General features: G+C 46.3%; 1 protein-coding gene across 3 annotated transcripts in view; it reads left to right on the forward strand.

Annotated features, from left to right (window-relative positions):
• ARAP3 (ArfGAP with RhoGAP domain, ankyrin repeat and PH domain 3) overlaps positions 1-17,628 on the forward strand; it is a 249,940-nt gene that overhangs the window by 183,909 nt on the left and 48,403 nt on the right. For all 3 annotated transcript variants that reach the window (XM_075344394.1, XM_075344396.1, XM_075344395.1), the window contains exons 15-20: positions 983-1,117; positions 3,222-3,375; positions 5,840-5,942; positions 14,165-14,363; positions 14,637-14,700; positions 16,413-16,576. In XM_075344394.1, coding sequence (XP_075200509.1) covers positions 983-1,117; positions 3,222-3,375; positions 5,840-5,942; positions 14,165-14,363; positions 14,637-14,700; positions 16,413-16,576 — 819 coding nt within the window. The remainder of the gene's footprint in view (positions 1-982; positions 1,118-3,221; positions 3,376-5,839; positions 5,943-14,164; positions 14,364-14,636; positions 14,701-16,412; positions 16,577-17,628) is intronic.

Below are 17,628 nucleotides of genomic sequence, written 5' to 3' on the forward strand. Positions count from 1 at the left end.
TAAGGATTGTGGCTTGGCTCACATGGTGGCGTATGCCAATTTGCGACTTGCCTGATCCACTAAGAGGCTATGTAATTTGTTTAATCCTAGCTCAGTTGCATCCATCACTCAGTGATGGAGTTCATGATGACAATAGTACAACACAGTACAGATTGTCTGCAGTGGTCACATGCTGGCTGCATGTAAACAAAAACTGGGAGCACCACAGCAGAGTTATCATCAGATCACACACAGAGAGATCAAATAATGCCTCTGTTTCGACCTTAATTATATTAAAGGGTATCTCTCATCGGGATAAACCCTCCTATGCCATCCATATGGGGATGCAGATCATAGAAAGTTGAATGAAATGAACCCTTTGGTCACCTCTGACCATAGATTGTGTCTGGTATTGCAGTTTCGTTCCATTCACTTTAATGGGGTGAAGTTTTAATACCAGACAAAGCCTGAAGTTACAGGTGGCACTGTTTATGAAACAAAACAGCCGTGTCCTGATGGACAATCCCTTTAAGTATCCAGGCCTTGCTATACGTGCAATGTGTACAGAGTTCAAACTTCTGCCAAACTTGTTCTAAACGTGTTGGGTTGTCCACTTTGATCCGGATATTAAGGCCACGTTCACACGATCAATATTCTGTCAGTATTTTACATCAGTATGTGAAAGTCAAAACCGGGAGTGGAGCAATCAGAGGAAAAGTATAATAGAAAAACTTCTGTATTGTTGACCCACTCCTGGTTTTAGCTACAAATACTGATGTGAAATACTGACCGAATACTGAACATGTGGACGTGGCCTAAATATCAGATCGGTAGCAGTGTGATACCCGGCACTCTCACCAATCAGCTGTTTTCCTGTTACGATGGGGCCATATATACAGCTCCATACAATGTTTAATGACCTCGCGTACTGCAGTTTAGCTCCTGTTCACATGAATCAGCTGTAAAAATAATTGTAAATATGTCACACTTTTTACTGTTCCAGTGGAGGGGATGTCACCGGATGACGACAACCACGCGAGAGTCTACGATGAGATCATGCAACCTGTGGCGCATTCTGGGTACTTGAACAAAGCCGCTGTTGTGAGCAAAACGGTCACATCAAAGAAGATGAAGGATGGTAAAAACCATTATTATTTGTTTTCTATACCAGTCCAATATATGGATAATAATGAGAAATGACCCCAAATCTGATATAAAGTGGTTCTCCAAGACTCGTCAACAATTTAGAACATCTCTGTTAATAAATGTGGTCATGCTCACGTACGTCTACCCATGTAACCCACCTAGAAGAACTGGTGTGGCTTAATATGCTGTTATTGTAGCACTTGAATATAGTTTTTTGAGGAGTTTTTAGAGCAGGTCGACTTAAAAAAATGCTAATAAAAATTCTCAAAAAACTCTTGATAGATTCTTCCAATTCATGTCTAATGTAAAACCACTTTGTTTTTCATATGTTCAGTCTTTTGAGTGACTTTTTTCCACTTCAGGTTTTTTGAAACTGCTAGGTGGGAAAAATGGAGATTGGAGTGACCCCTTGAAGTATCTCCTGATGGAATATGCCCAATCCAAAGGCTGCAAAAAAAAAAAAAAAGCAGGAAAACACTACTCCAAAATGCTTCAAAAACTCTTCAAAAAGATCAGGAAATGAAAAACTCCTCCAAAAACTCCCCAAAAGCAGCACTTCTTGACGCAGAACACTCATCATTTTGAAATCCTCCCAAAATCTCTCGCCTCCATTCATCAAAAAGAGAAATATGACACTTTGAAAAGTGGCTAAATTTTTGCACAATGTGAGGTTGCACAAAAATTTCACTAACTGCAATGTTTCCTATACCACAAACCTTACTCCTGTTCCTGAGTGGAGAAAGATCTGTTGCGAGGCATGCCACTTTTAAGACGCGCCTGATTCATTAAGAGGCGTGTACATCTTAATGAATCCTGCATCTCTCACTCCAACACATCTTGTCGTTAAGGGTACGCTCACACGAACGTATGACTCAGACGAGTGCAATGCGAGAAAATCTCGCATTACACTTGGACCAATGTTATTTAATGATGGAGAACAGATGATCAACTTTTTTCTCATCTAGATTCCGGATGAGCGAAAAGTCACAGCATGCTGTGATTGCGATTATCAGTGAGAGACGTGTCATTCGCACCCAGACAAGTCTATGGGTGCGAGTGAAACATCGGACTGCACTCCGATGAAATCCGAGCGCAGTGCGATAATCGTATCAGCTGATAATGGAGGAAATGGGGAGATTAATCCCCCCCCTTCTACACAGTTCTCACCCCCTCTCTGTGCAGCTGTGATCCAATCGCAGGATCAGATCACAGTTGCATGACTCTCGGCTTACGCTGGCAGCACAGCGGGAGCCGAGGGTCTTTAGCATATCGCATTTGATGCATTCGGATCGGATGCCATACGATCGTGTGAATCCAGCCTAAGAATGGCCTGAACAATGCCGGTCTTGTTGAATCAGAGCCTCTGTATGCACTAAGCCTAAGGGCTTTTTCACACCACTGTATACATCGGACCAGTGCTATCCAATTTTTCATCTGATAGCACTCAGACCAATGTTATTCAATGGGGCAGAATCTGTCAGTGGAAAAAAATCGCACCATCTGAAATCGGATGCCACTCACTCATTCAAATGTATGGGTGCGTGGAAAACATTGAACTCCACTCAGATGACATTCGAGTGCGATTTCCAAGGACTCACGGAATGGAGACAATGGGGAACTTGTGTTCTTCATCACTTGTGCTATGATTCTCTCTATGCTGACATTATTGTTGTGGGGGTGGCAGGGGGCCATAGTCGTGGGCATAGGTGAGCCCCTGTTTCCAGGCAGCGTCTCTCTTCGGTGCGGCACTCCTGCCACCTCCACAGAGCAACCAGGGACACCGCAGCTTCTCCTCCTCAAGACAAATTCAGACACAAAGTCCAGGATAATGCTTAACACTTCTTTCCTGAATAACTCACACAGTTTCTGTGGAGCACATCCGCTGCGGGCACATGACGTGAACGTTACACGCATGTTTTGGTTTGGTTTCATTTCACATTTCCCTGCACACTGCTTCTGTTAATAAAAAATGAGCACGGCACAAAGCGGATTTACTGCACTCATAAAGGTCTGTTGTCATTACAAATCTTAATATGTAATAATACATTAATCTTAACATGTCGTATGTGAAAGTGTATTTTATTTTTTGTACTTAGAATTTCACAAGCAGTGGTGTGTCCTGGAAAGATCCTTCAAATTTTATGAAAATGACAAGAGCTCAGAACAAATTGGAAGAATTGATCCATGTGAAGTTGTCTGCCTGGGGGTAAATAGGACGGACACACTGAACAGTCCATCAGCTGTAGAAAGGTATGATCTAGGTATACTATGTGTGAACTGGTCCACCTTAATGAACCTACCTTAATCCTGCTTTACACGCTGCAATATATCTTACAATGTGTCGGCGGGGTCACGTCGTAAGTGACGCACATCCGACATTGTAAGTACATTGCAGTGTGTGACAGGTACGTGCGATTGCGATTGAACGGTAAAACGTTCATCACATACACATCGTACCTTTCTCTAGAATTGCACGTCAGATTGTTCATCGTACCCGGGGTAGCACACATTGCAGCGTGTGACACCCCGGGAACGATGAACAGATCTAACCTGTGTCCTGCGGCTCCCAGCCGGTAATGCGGAAGGAAGGAGGTGGGCGGGATGTTTACGTCCCGCTCAGCTCCGCCCCTCCACTTCTATTGGCCGGCTGCCGCGTGACGTCGATGTGACGCCGAACGTCCCTCCTACTCCAGGAGGGTGGACGTTCGCCGCCCACATCGAGGTCGTATGGAAGGTAAGTAGGGTACGTGTGACGGGGGTTAATCGTTTGTGCGGCACGTTCAACAAATTGAACGTGCCGCACATACGATGGGGGTGTTGCAAATCGCATACGATATGGTATGCGAAATTGCAACGTGTAAAGCAGGCTTTACTGTTAGGGCTCGCTCACATTAGTGTTTAAGACCTCTTTCACACATCCATGTTTTCGGCACATGTGACGTACGCTCCTGACATAGTTTTCCGTATATTTTTTTAAGCTTTTTGGTCTTTAAAGAGGTTGTCCAGTTTCAACAACTTATCCCCATATCCACAGATAACTTGCTGATTAGTGGGTGTCTGATGGCTGAGACCTGTATCACTCGAGAGAACAGGGAATTTTTATCAAGGCACTTTTACCCTTGATAGGGCAACAGGTAGGACACCCGTTGTGCTCCATTCATTCTCAATGGGGCTGCCAGAAAAAGAGCGCAACGCTCGTCAGTCACATAGGGAATGAATGGTGCGGTCATCGAGAGAGCGCTCTTCCATTTCATTCTAACAGGATAAAAGTTCCCCATTCTCCCGTTCAATGTGAGTCTCAGCAGTCAGACACCCACCAATCATCAAGTTTTCTGATAACTTGCTTTCACTGAACAATTCCTTTAAACTGGCTGTCCAGGAATAAATAACTTGACTGTATATGGTATAGATTAGTGATGGGCAGTCCGGCTATTTTTGGTGATAGAACCTCCCTTGGCTCCGCTCACCAAAAACAGTCGTATTTTTTGGATCCTAAACGGATCTCTATTAAATCTATGTTCACCTCAGGTGAACACATACTTAAGATGACGTTACCGCTGCCGAAACTCCACCCATTTGCAACGGGCCAATTAAATTGATAAGTGGGTGGGGTTTTGTTCAGGTGGGTTGGGTTTAATCCGCCTGAGTTTTATGCCCAGTAAGAGCCATTAAGAAAATTTAGTCTTTCTCACTGGGTTGCCGGCTCCCGTCTTTCACAGAAGGGAGCCGGCTCTTTGTCTTGGATCAGTCGCCACCGAGCCATCACTAATAGAGATCTCTAGGTCAGAGCCATGGAGCCTCCTACTGCAGTTACTCACAGGCTCCTTTCCTGACAAGTTTCTGTCTGTGTAATATGATGGCGACCATTACTATTATGATCACCTCCTTAGACAAAATGAATGTGATTTGCTACTTAAAAATATTTAGGAATTTAATTATAATGATATTTTATTTTTTTTCTATTCTTAAAAGGGTTTTCCCACAAACAATGTTCATTTTAAAGTTGATTTTAATCAATTGATCTTAGAATAATAATAATTTATACAATTGGATTTAATTAAAAAAAAAAATTCTGTGCTGAGATAATCTTATATATGTGCCCCTGCTATGTACTGTGTAATGGCCGTGTCTGACCATACAGGGACATTGTCTGATCATACCACATCTAATGGGTTGTGGAGGACTCAAGAGAGAGTGTACAAACATTATAGCACAGGATCACAAATTATTCTTTCTGTGAGGTAAAATATTTTTTAAAGACAGTCAGGGAGATGCTTTACCCCAAAAAAGAATCAGATATGATCTCATGCTGTGCTGTCTGTATACTCTTTGTGTCCTCCTCTGCCCAGGAGCTGTGGTATGATCAGACCATGTGCCTGTACGGTCAGACACAGCCATTACACAGTATATAGCAGGGGCTCATATATAAGATTATCTCAGAACAGGAACATTTTTTTTAAACACATCCAATTGTGGAAATTATTATTTTTATAAGATCTATTAATTAAAATCAACTTTACAAATTAACTTTATTCGTGGGAAAACCTCCTAAAGGACATAGAAATGATAAAATTATTACATACAAAAAGATAACTTTTTTGGAAATTATTTTAAGCAATCAGGACAGCAAATCAACATTATTACATGCTGTGATAAATAGACACATAGATATGACTATACGATACCTCTCACATACACTGGTTTCATGTTTTAGGTTTCGTTTTACATTTGAGATTTTCCTGACGTCAGAAAAAGTTCACCAGTTTGGAACGGACGCTGCTGAGACCCTCCAGACCTGGACCAACGCGATCGGGAAGGTGAGCGGATCAGTTCAGCATCACAGCCATTTGGTCTCATTCAGATGTCAGTTATTTTGGATCAGATTTTTATCAGTGTTCGGACGTTGCGTTCACTTTTGCTATAAGTGATTTTCTCTTAGGCCATAAAATAACATTCTCCTACTCATTCCAATGTTAAAACCAGATGGTGTATGGATGCCATCTGTGTGCTGTCCATGATTTTCACTGTCCCATGGACGTGTATGGGTATTTTCAATGTGTAATGCAGATCAAAGCCAAACATGACTCCATGAGTTTTTGCCGGACACAAGGTCCTCAAAAAAATACCATTACATGTGAACAGCTACATATATTATAGTAATAATAATTTTATTTGTATAGCGCTAACGTAGTTTTAGTTGAAGGTAGACTGAAGTCCATCAAGTTCAACCTATAGCCCCACATGTTGATCCAGAAGAAGGCAAAAACCCCATGGGGCAAACATTAACCCCTTCACAACTGAGGTCTCCTCCCCCCAGTCATCTCCGAACGTCTGCGGATCTGATCAATAAACATGCGGTTAACAGATCTCCGATCCACCCGTTCTTTTTAACCCCTTAGATTGCGCTGTCAAACTCTGATCTAATGTGCTCCGGTAAAGATTGTGCCATTCCCCGCCACTATTCGTGGTCTCCTGATACGATCACTTGGTGCCAATGGTTGTCATAGTAGTGTGGAGTCACCTGATGACACCTGTCACTGCCAAGATTTACCTCCTGTGAATGGCGGCATAGCACTGGCAATCACAGGAGATCAGCATTTCTTCTGATCAGAGCGCTCTGATCAGCAGAAGAGATTGGATAGTGCAGGCATATATTTCTCTAAACAAACTAATACAATCAGTAAAAAATGTAAACAAAAAGTTTTTAAACATGAACTTTTTTTTAAAAAAAAGTTCAAATCACCCCCCTTTTGCCCCATTGAAAATAAAACAATAAAAAACCCATTTGGTACTCGATTTGGTATCGTCTCCTTCAGAAGTGCCCGATTTATCAAAATATAAAATCAATTAATCTGATCAGTTTGTCTCCGCAACATTGAATTAAAACGCCATAACAGGCGATCAAAACATCACATCTACCCAAAAATTGTAGAATCAAAAATGACAGCGTAAGATGCAAAAAATAAGCCATCAATAAGACCCGATCCCAAAAATTGAGAACGTTACGGGTCTCGGAAAATGGCGACAACAGCGCTATTCTTTTTTTTTTATATATATATATATATATATATATATATATATATATAAACTTTTGAATTTTTAAATTAAAAATTTAAATTTAAAAGTGTAGCTCCTCCCTCTGAGCTTATACACCCCCTGGTAGCCAGTCCTAGCCAGTTTATTGCTTTGTGTCAGGAGGCATACATCCACACATGCATTCTCATCTGATTTGTTTGACTTTTGGAAAGAGTTTGAAGAAAAGCGGGTCCATGTCTGGACTCCCGGCATGTCCCTTCTCACCCCACTGTGTCGGCGGTGTTGTTAAGGTTGATTTACAAGGCTGCAGCCTTACATGCCGCGCTCCTTCACCATCCCTTCTGGGCTCTAGCTTGAAGTGGGAGCCAGCACGGTCTCCATGCCTGGCAGGAGTCCGGTCTCCATCCACAGCCCCTTGAGGATTCTGTTGGACCGGAGCACTCATCCCCAGGGACGTGGCCCTGCGTCTCAGCAGCTAAGTACCTGAGACGTTTATGTTGGGGGTCCCGGTTCTTTATTGTAAGGGGAGAGTATGCTGTATGTGATTGTTTTAACTTTTCCGGCGGGTTCTCTAGCTTTTGCCTGAGAACCGCGCCGATGGTGCCTGCTTTTCGGCCTCGCCGCTTAAATTTAGGCCCCGGCTTCACCGGAGGCCTAGTTTCATTTTCCTGCCCTCGCATGTCACTCATGCAGAGGGACAGGTTCGGCTCCTCCCGGCAGCCGTTCTACACAGGGGAGGGACACTCCCCACTGCTGGGGCGTCCCTCCTTCCCTGCAGGTCTCTATAGCCCTCCAGTTCCCGCTCTTTTATAGGAACGCCCTCTTCTCAGGCATAGTTCACTCTGCTCTGGGACATCCTGCATTCTGCATCTCTGCTGAGGTGCTGCGACTGGGGGACCGGGATTCAGGATCTGGAGGGCACACAACACCGCGCTCAGCGGTCTGGTAAGCCACAGCCGGTCTCCGGTTGTGGACCTCTGTATATACTCTCTGGGGTTCATTCTCTGCAAAGCCCCTACTCCAGCAGCATGTCTCACACAAGGAGCAAGGCTCCAAGGCTTTATTCTGCATGCACTGCATGTAAGCTCCTGCTGCCTGAGCCGAGCACCTATCCACATTGTGATGTCTGCTCTAACTTGGCGGTGCCACAGCCTGGAGTCTCACCCCCAGTGGTCTCTCAGGCTGCTGCTGCACCTGTGATTGAACCCCCGGCCTGGGTAGAGTCCTTTTCTAGGTCCATATCCCAGTCATTTGCTGAGTCCATGGGGCTTTTGTCCAGGACTTTGATGAATATGCATCAGCCCCCCTCACAGGGTGCCTCTAATACTCTTGACAGAGGACTCCTATCCTCTGACCTCCGTCCATCGGAGCTCACGGAGGATTCATCATCTGATCCCAGACCCCGTCCTTCTAAGAGAAGGCGCAGGGTTTCCTCCCCCTCCCCATCCCACGGCTCTGTCTCAAGAGCTGACTCTCAAGATGAGGAGGATGCCCTCACTGGGGACTCGGAGGCTATGTATCCCATCGATTTCTCTGAGGGTGACTCAGATCTTAGTGATTTGATTGCTTCTATTAATTCTGTGCTGGATCTCAATCCGCCAGTGTCAGAGGAGCAACTCTCTTTGGCAGAAAAACATCAGTTTACCTCGCCTAAGAGAGTGAAGAGTGTGTTCTTTAACCACTCCAGTTTTCAGACCGCTGTGACCAAACCCAGGGCCTGCCCTGACAAACGCTTTCCAAAGCGTGGTTCTGATGACCGGTTTCCATTTCCACCTGAGGTGGTCAAGGAGTGGTCTCACTCCCCAAAGGTAGACCCTCCGGTGTTTAGGCTATCAGCCCGGACCGTTGTGTTGGTGGCTGACGGCACCTCACTTAAGGATTCCACTGACCCTCAGATTGACCTTCTGGCCAAATCTGTGTATGAAGCTGCGGGGGCCGCGTTTTCCCCGACTTTTGCAGCAGTGTGGGCTCTCAAAGCCATCTCTGCTTCTCTAGAGGAGATGTATTCCCTCACCAAGGAATCTATGCCTGAGATGGTTACCTTAACTGCTCAGGCTTCAGCTTTTTCATCTTATGCCATGTCTGCCATGCTAGAGGCTGCTCACCGCACTGCGGTGGTTCAGCTAATTCTCTTGTTATCCGCAGGATTTTGTGGCTTCGAGAGTGGAAGGCAGATGCTTCTTCCAAGAAGTTTCTTGCTGGGCTCCCTTTTGCTGGTTCACGGCTGTTTGGTGAACAGCTGGATGAAATCATTAAAGAAGCTACTGGCGGGAAGAGTACTTCCATGCCACAAACCAAGACCAGGAAACCCGCCCAGGGTAGGAATCAATCGAGGTTTCGTTCCTTTCGTTCCTCCAACTGGTCATCCTCTAAGCCTTCCGCCTCGTCCGCTAACTCAGCCAAGGATCAGAAATCCAACTGGCGCCCAAAAGCGCGTCCGCAGAAGACCGCAGGAGGTTCTGCCACCAAGGCAGCTTCCTCATGACTCTCGGCCCGCTCCAGCCACGTCCTTAGTCGGTGGCAGGCTCTCCCACTTTGGCGACGCTTGGTTAAAGCAAGTCTCCGATCAGTGGGTGAGAGACATCATATCTCACGGCTACAGGATAGAATTCTCTTCCAGCCCTCCAAACAGATTTTTTCTCTCAACTCCCCCCTGCTCCAAGGCCGCCGCCTTCTCGCAGGCCGTGGCGTCCTTGCAGGCAAACGGAGTGATTGTCCCAGTTCCCGCTCAGGAACGGTTCAGAGGTTTTTACTCAAATCTCTTCCTAGTTCCAAAAAAGGACGGTACCTTCCAGCCCATCCTGGATCTCAAGCTTCTCAAAAACCATGTCCGGGTGCGGCATTTTCGCATGGAGTCTCTGCGATCAGTCATTGCCTCTATGACCCAAGGGGAGTTCCTGGCGTCCATCGACATCAGAGATGCCTATCTACATGTGCCAATCGCAGTGTCACATCAGCGTTGGTTACGTTTTGCGATAGGAGAGGATCATTTCCAATTCGTGGCTCTCCCCTTCGGGTTAGCCACGGCCCCTCGGGTATTCACCAAGGTCATGGCGGCAGTGATTGCGGTCCTGCACCTCCAGGGGTTAGCAGTGCTTCCTTATCTGGACGACCTTCTGGTCAAGGGTACATCCAGCGCAGACTGTCAGCGGAGTGTTTCGCTCACTCTCGCCACCCTAGCCCAATTCGGGTGGATTGTCAATCTTCCCAAATCCACTCTGACTCCGACCCAGAGTCTCACGTACCTAGGGATGCAGTTCGAGACTTTGACGGCCCTTGTAAAGTTGCCCTTAGACAAACAGCTGTCACTCCGGTTGGTGGTGCGCTCTCTCCTGAGGCCCCGCCGTTATACCCTCAGGCGTCTGATGCAGGTGCTGGGTCAAAGGGTGGCCTCCATGAAGGCAGTTCCCTTTGCCCAGTTCCATCTGCGTCCTCTGCAGCTGGACATTCTCCGCTGTTGGGACAAGCGGCCTTCCTCCTTACAGAGGTTAGTGGCTCTGTCGCCACGGACCAGGAGCTCTCTTCAGTGGTGGCTTTGACCCCTCTCCCTGTCCCAAGGGCGCTCCTTCCTGACTCCGTCCTGGGTGATTCTCACCACGGATGTCAGCTTATCCGGCTGGGGAGCGGTACATCTCCACCACCGAGCGCAGGGCACTTGGACTCCGTCCGAGTCAGCCCTTTCAATCAATGTGCTGGAAACCAGAGCCGTGCTTCTAGCTCTCCTAGCCTTTCACCACCTGTTGGCAGGCAGTCACATTCGAGTCCAGTCAGACAACGCGACAGCGGTTGCCTACATCAATCACCAAGGCGGGACACGCAGCCGCCTGGCAATGTTGGAGGGCCAACGCATTCTTCAATGGGCGGAGGACTCCAAGTCCACCATATCCGCAGTCCACATCCCTGGCGTAGAAAACTGGGAGGCAGATTATCTCAGCCGTCAATCCGTGGACGGTGGCGAGTGGTCCCTGCACCCGGCAGTGTTTCAGTCAATCTGTCGCAAGTGGGGCACTCCGGACGTGGACCTAATGGCATCCCGTCACAACAACAAGGTTCCGGTTTACGTGGCTCGCTCCCACGATCCTCAGGCCTTCGCCGCGGACGCTCTGGTGCAAGACTGGTCCCAGTTTCGTCTGTCCTACGTGTTTCCCCCTCTAGCTCTCTTGCCCAGAGTCCTGCGCAAGATCAGAATGGAGGGCCGTCGAGTCATCCTCATTGCACCGGACTGGCGAGCTTTGTATCCGGACCTGCTCCAACTGCCCGTGGAGATGCCGTGGCATCTTCCGGACCATCCAGACCTGCTCTCGCAAGGTCTGTTTTTCCGCCCGAATTCTGCGGTACTCAAATTGACGGCGTGGCTCTTGAGTCCTGGATTTTGACGGCTTCTGGTATTCCTCCTGAAGTCATCTCCACTATGACTCGGGCCCGTAAGTCTTCCTCCGTCAAGATCTATCACAGGACTTGGAAAATTTTCCTGTCCTGGTGTCGCTCTTCCGGCCATTCTCCTTGGCCATTCTCGTTGCCAACCCTTCTGTCTTTTTTACAGTCCGGTCTGCAGCTAGGACTGTCCCTCAACTCTCTCAAGGGACAAGTCTCAGCTCTATCAGTGCTGTTCCAGCAGAGTCTCGCCCGGCTGGCTCAGGTCCGCACCTTCATGCAAGGTGCGTCTCACATCATTCTGCCTTATCGGCGGCCCTTGGATCCCTGGGACCTTAACTTGGTCCTCACGGTATTGCAGAAACCCCCTTTTGAGCCCCTTAGGGAGGTTTCTTTGTATCGTCTTTCTCAAAAAGTGGCCTTTCTAGTTGCCATAACTTCTCTCATGAGAGTCTCTGATTTGGCTGCGCTCTCCTCGGAGTCACCTTTTTTGTTTTTTCACCAAGACAAGGTAGTTCTCCGTCCGACCCTGGACTTTCTTCCTAAGGTGGTCTCTCCCTTCCACCTTAACCAGGATATTTCCTTGCCTTCCTTCTGTCCGGCCCCTGTTCATCGCTTTGAGAAAGTGCTGCATACTCTAGATCTGGTGCGTGCTCTCCGGATCTGTGTGTCTCGCACCGCTGCGCTTAGGCGGTGCACCTCTCTTTTTGTGCTAACCACAGGGCGGCGCAAGGGTCTCTCTGCTTCTAAGCCGACCTTGGCCCGTTGGATTAGATCGACCATTTCGGACGCCTACCAGAGTACTCAGGTGCCTCCCCCGCCGGGGATCAAAGCACACTCGACCAGAGCTGTTGGTGCCTCTTGGGCTTTTATGCACCAGGCTACGGCTCAACAAGTCTGTCAGGCTGCCACTTGGACTAGCCTGCATACCTTTTCGAAGCACTACCAAGTGCATGCTCATGCTTCGGCAGATGCGAGCTTGGGCAGACGCATCCTTCAGGCGGCTGTCGCCCACTTGTGAAGTTAGGCTCCGCCTACTTCTTAGTTTTTTCTGTTTATTCCCACCCAGGGACAGCTTTGGAACGTCCCATGGTCTGGGTCTCCCAAAGGAACGATAAAGAAAAAGAGAATTTTGTTACTTACCGTAAATTCTTTTTCTTATAGTTCCGTATTGGGAGACCCAGCTCCCTCCCTGTTGCCTGTTGGCAATTTTCTTGTTCCGTGTGTTATCACCGGCTGTTGTCGTGGACAGAGTCTCCGGTTGTTCCGGTTCTTACTCGGTTCTACTTGTGGGTGGCTATTCTCCTTCAGCTTTTGCACTAAACTGGCTAGGACTGGCTACCAGGGGGTGTATAAGCTCAGAGGGAGGAGCTACACTTTTAAGTGTAGTACTTTGTGTGTCCTCCGGAGGCAGAAGCTAAACACCCATGGTCTGGGTCTCCCAATACGGAACTATAAGAAAAAGAATTTACGGTAAGTAACAAAATTCTCTTTTTTTTGCAATTTCACCGCACTTGGTATTTTTTTCCTGTTTTCCAATGCAATATGGGGCATAATGAATGGTGTCGTTCAAAAGTACAACTCGTCCCACAAAACAAACAAGCCCTCATATGGCTATAATGAAGAAAAAATAAAAAAGTTAAGGCGCTTGGAAGGTAGGGGAAAAAAAAGGGAAAAATGGAAAATCGCCGGATGGTGACGGAGCTAAGGTTGAAGGTAGACTTAAGTCAATCGAGTTCAGGTTGTGACGCAATATGTTGATCTACAGGAAGGCAAAATCCCTATGGGGCAAACATTAAGCTGCACATTAGGGCTCTGTTCCACTTGTGCTTTGCATGGGCGAGTGCAATCTGGTAAAATATCGGATTGCTGTCACGCTAATGTAAAACTATAGGCTAGTGTCCATCTGCGATTGATATTTCATTCCAGATCCGCCTGAGAAATTAATCGCAGCATGCTGCGTTTTGCAGCGATTGTTGGCTCACGCACCCCCATACAAGTCTATGGGAGCATGTGAAACATCACATTGCATTCGAATGTCATCTGACTGCAGTGCGATGTACTCAGAGACAGGCTGGTGAAGAGATAGGGAGAAAGTGCTCTCTCCCTCTTCTCTGCAGCTGTGATCCGATGGCAAGATCACATCACAGTCATATGACCCTCGACTCACACCTGCAGCAGAGGGTCATTAGCATGTCGCTTCCGATGCTTTCACATCAGAAGCTATGTGCAAGTGGAACCGTACCCTTGGGGGGAAACATTCCTTCCCTACTCCACATACGGCAATCAGACTAGTTCCCTGGATCAACGTCCCATCACAGAATATAGTGCACATAACCAGTAATATTATGTTTTTCAAGAAAGGCATCCAGGTCTCACGTAAAGTCTAGTAATGAACCAACCATTATAACATCATGTGGCAGAGAGTTTCATAGTCTCACTGCTCTTACAGTAAAGAATCTGCGTCTGTGATTATGAATAAACTTGCCTTCCTCTAGACATATTCCATAGCACTTTATAATAACGCGTACCTGTTCTATCCATAAAAAACTAACGTCTGAACGAGTCTTTAGTCTTTGGATGATGCTCTGGGCACTTGATAGAAAGTGTTCTTCTTCTGTCCTTTTAGTGGTTCACCCCGATCAGTTGTCACTGCTTGTTGGGGTACGAGTTCCAGCGTGTGGGGAGAATGCGTTACAAGGCCATGCTGAACCCTGACCAGTGGATGGAAGGCTTCTTCCTTTTGCAGAAATGCCATCTTTTTATTTGCCCCGAGGAGCAAGGAGCTGCAGAAGACAGCGTGAACCTGCGCCGCCTTCAAGAACTCAGTAAGTTTAGGGCTGGGGGTGTACGATGACTTCTGACACATGACACAAGACCATAGATTGCTGTATGTAAAGGAATGAGAATGTACCACTGTCGTGACAAGCAAGTTCAGCCCATATCCTAACATGTTGATCCAGAGGAAGGCAAAAACCCCATGGGGCAGACAGTAAGTTTCCCATTAGGGGAAACATTTCTTCCCAAAAAAGATTGTAAGCTCTCAGTCGTTTTTCCAACATATAAATGATATAATGATTTCCATTTGTTTGTCATTACAGCTGTGGCACCAATCACAGAAAATTCAGAAAAGAAAGACGTCTTAATTCTCGTAGAGAAAGGGAGGTAAGCGCTATTTCTACCATAAGTGCAAACTGAAGGTTACATAGGAAATAAGTGCCATCTTGTGGCCAGTGACTAGAATTGCAGATAACAGTTACAATTGTGAAATGTGTACATCACAGACTTAAAGGGAATCTGTCAGCAGGTTTTTGCTATGTAATCTGAAGCCAGCATGCTGCATGGGTTAACACTGAAAATTCATGAATGCCTGTCTTGTCACAGTTGGTTATTTGCTACGTTTGTAGCAGGACACTTATTCACATGCAGGGCAGTCCAACACCCACCCCTCCTCTAATTGACACCTCACTGTAAATTCTCAATCTTAAAATTCTGATTGTGTCAGAACGGCAGCACCCAGTAATCTAAGTGATACATTGTTAGATTCAGAATCTCTTTGCCTACATTAAGCTGCTCTCAGATGAGATAGCAAAAACCTGCTGACAGATTCCCTTTAAGAGGTGTTTTATGAACAGTTTTTGCATTTTTGTGATTTTATGCTGCTGTTGCCACCTTTATAATGTAAGCGTAGTTAGCTATCCAAATGAGATTTTTAGCCAGATTTATGAACGACAACTAGAGATGAGCAAATCGATTTGTAACAAATCAAATTTGTTAAAAAGTTTAATGAAAATTTTAGCTTCTGATGAGTCTGAGGGGCACTTTGCACACTACGACATCGCAAGTGCGATGTCGGTGGGGTCAAATCGAAAGTGACGCACATCCGGCATCGCAGTCGATATCGTAGTGTGTAATCGTATCATCGTATCATTGGTGTAGCGTCGGTCATTTCCATTAATTGGGAAATACCGATGTTACGATGTTGTTCCTCGTTCCTGCGGCAGCACACATCGCTGTGTGTGAAGCCGCAGGAGCGAGGAACATCTCCTACCTGCCTCCTGCGGCTCACACCGGCTATGCGGAAGGAAGGAGGTAGGCGGGATGTTTACGTCCCGCTCATCTCCGCCCCTCCGCTTCTATTGGCCGTCTGCCGTGTGACGTCGCTATGACGCCGCACGACCCGCCCCCTTAATAAGGAGGCGGTTCGCCGGCCAGAGCGATGTTGCAGGGCAGGTGAGTGCATGTGAAGCTGGCGTAGCGATAATGTTCGCTACGGCATCTATCACCATGATATCGCAGCTGCGACGGGGGTGGGGACTATCGCGCACGGCATCGCAGCATCGGCTTGCGATGTCGTAGTGTGCAAAGTATCCCTAACATTTTCAGGTTTTGATCTGCATGAGTCCAACAAAATGGCAGCAAACTAGAAGGAATAAAAGATTGCACTCGCCTCTTCTGCCGCCACAGCTCACCGATCAGGTTCAGATCTTCATGTGAGGCGCAACACACATCATTGACTATGACCCACATTCTCTCCCTCACCTTGTTTTTTTATGTTTTGGAGTGTGGAGAGAACGCAGAACATAATGAACATCGTTTCGGGGATCAGACACTTTCAGACGAAATTTACATAGAATAAATCAAATCTGTCTCAATTGAATTTCAGGAGATTCGCTCATCTCTAATTACAAGTTTTATAAGAATCAGAGAAAAACACACAAACTCACTTCAGGACTGGTGGAGCAAGTGGAGTAACATTTCCAGAAGAGAACTCATTTATGATTGTGCAACTCTTTGATAAATCTGGTGCAAATAACGGCACAAGGAAAAGTGATAATAATCCCCCTCCCCACCATGTATTTATTTCCTTTCCCAAGGACATTGTACCTACAAGGAATTACACGTGCCGACTTCACAGCGTGGAGCAGCGATATCCAGGCAGCCGCATGCAGCGGTGGTAACATGCTACGAGATCAGCAGCTCAGCAGAAATGACATTCCCATCATTGTGGACAGCTGCATCGCCTTCCTTACTCAGTACGGTGAGTCTACTCTACGGAAGTTGGCACACAACAAAGAAAACTGGAATAACTGTATATATCTTTTCCATGCAAACATAACCACCTTGGATTCAGCAGTGCCAGACTTGAGAAATGTCCCGTTGTCCCATGTTCCGGCTTCAACTATATCTTCATTTTGTAAACAGAAATACAGTTGAATAGAATGGTGGAGAAGGAAGCCTTATGCTCTCTGCTCCACCATTCAACCAGAGCTGTCTGAGTCTTTTTTCAGTGGGAGCAATGTTGTCCCTACAGTGAACCTACTGTGCCAAGGTGTAAACAGTTCAGAGGGGAGAGATTCATTGTGATAATGGGGTTTGGGGAGCAGATTTTTTTTTACTTTGTTAAATGAACTACAAGTTAGCATGGAAGAGCACCATTATGGTAGAAGGATATTTTAGGGGCATCAGAGTTTGTTTGGCAGGGAGCACTGTGGGAGTATCATAGGTTGTAGAGGAGTGGCACTATTTGTTTCAAACTGTGTAAAAAAAACAAAAAACTGCATCTCCAAATAAAACAGGAAGTGTGAACAGGTGCAAGCTGCTGTATCTACACTAAACACAAAACGTACAGCAGCGCTCTGTATGCACCGAGATATATTGAATATATGCAATTTACACTGCATTAATGCTGTTTAGAATATACTTAGAAAAATGAAGGTATTTGAAGCACAAATTGGCCAATTCTTGTGTGCCCATCAACCGTGGCAAGGTGAACTTTCTTTGATTGGACCTTATACTAGTGTTATGCCTCTACTATACTAAAATTCTAGAAATATATAGGCAGATATGATCTGGCACTATCCTTTTGTTTGTTTTTCATACAGTGTAAGAGTCATGGGGGCACTGTATTGGCACCGTTATGGGAAGTGGTGCACTCTGGATGTAACAAACTGTATAGAGGGTCTCAGTGTGTGTCAGGAACTCTGAGTGAGAGTGTCAGAGGGCGTCATACTATTTAAAAGGTCATTTTGGGACTTTATCCAGCATGAGCATAACTTAACGAGTGGGCACCATGAAAGGCTTTGCTATGGG

This window comes from Anomaloglossus baeobatrachus, chromosome 4, assembly GCF_048569485.1.
Source record: "Anomaloglossus baeobatrachus isolate aAnoBae1 chromosome 4, aAnoBae1.hap1, whole genome shotgun sequence".
NCBI lineage: Eukaryota > Metazoa > Chordata > Amphibia > Anura > Aromobatidae > Anomaloglossus > Anomaloglossus baeobatrachus.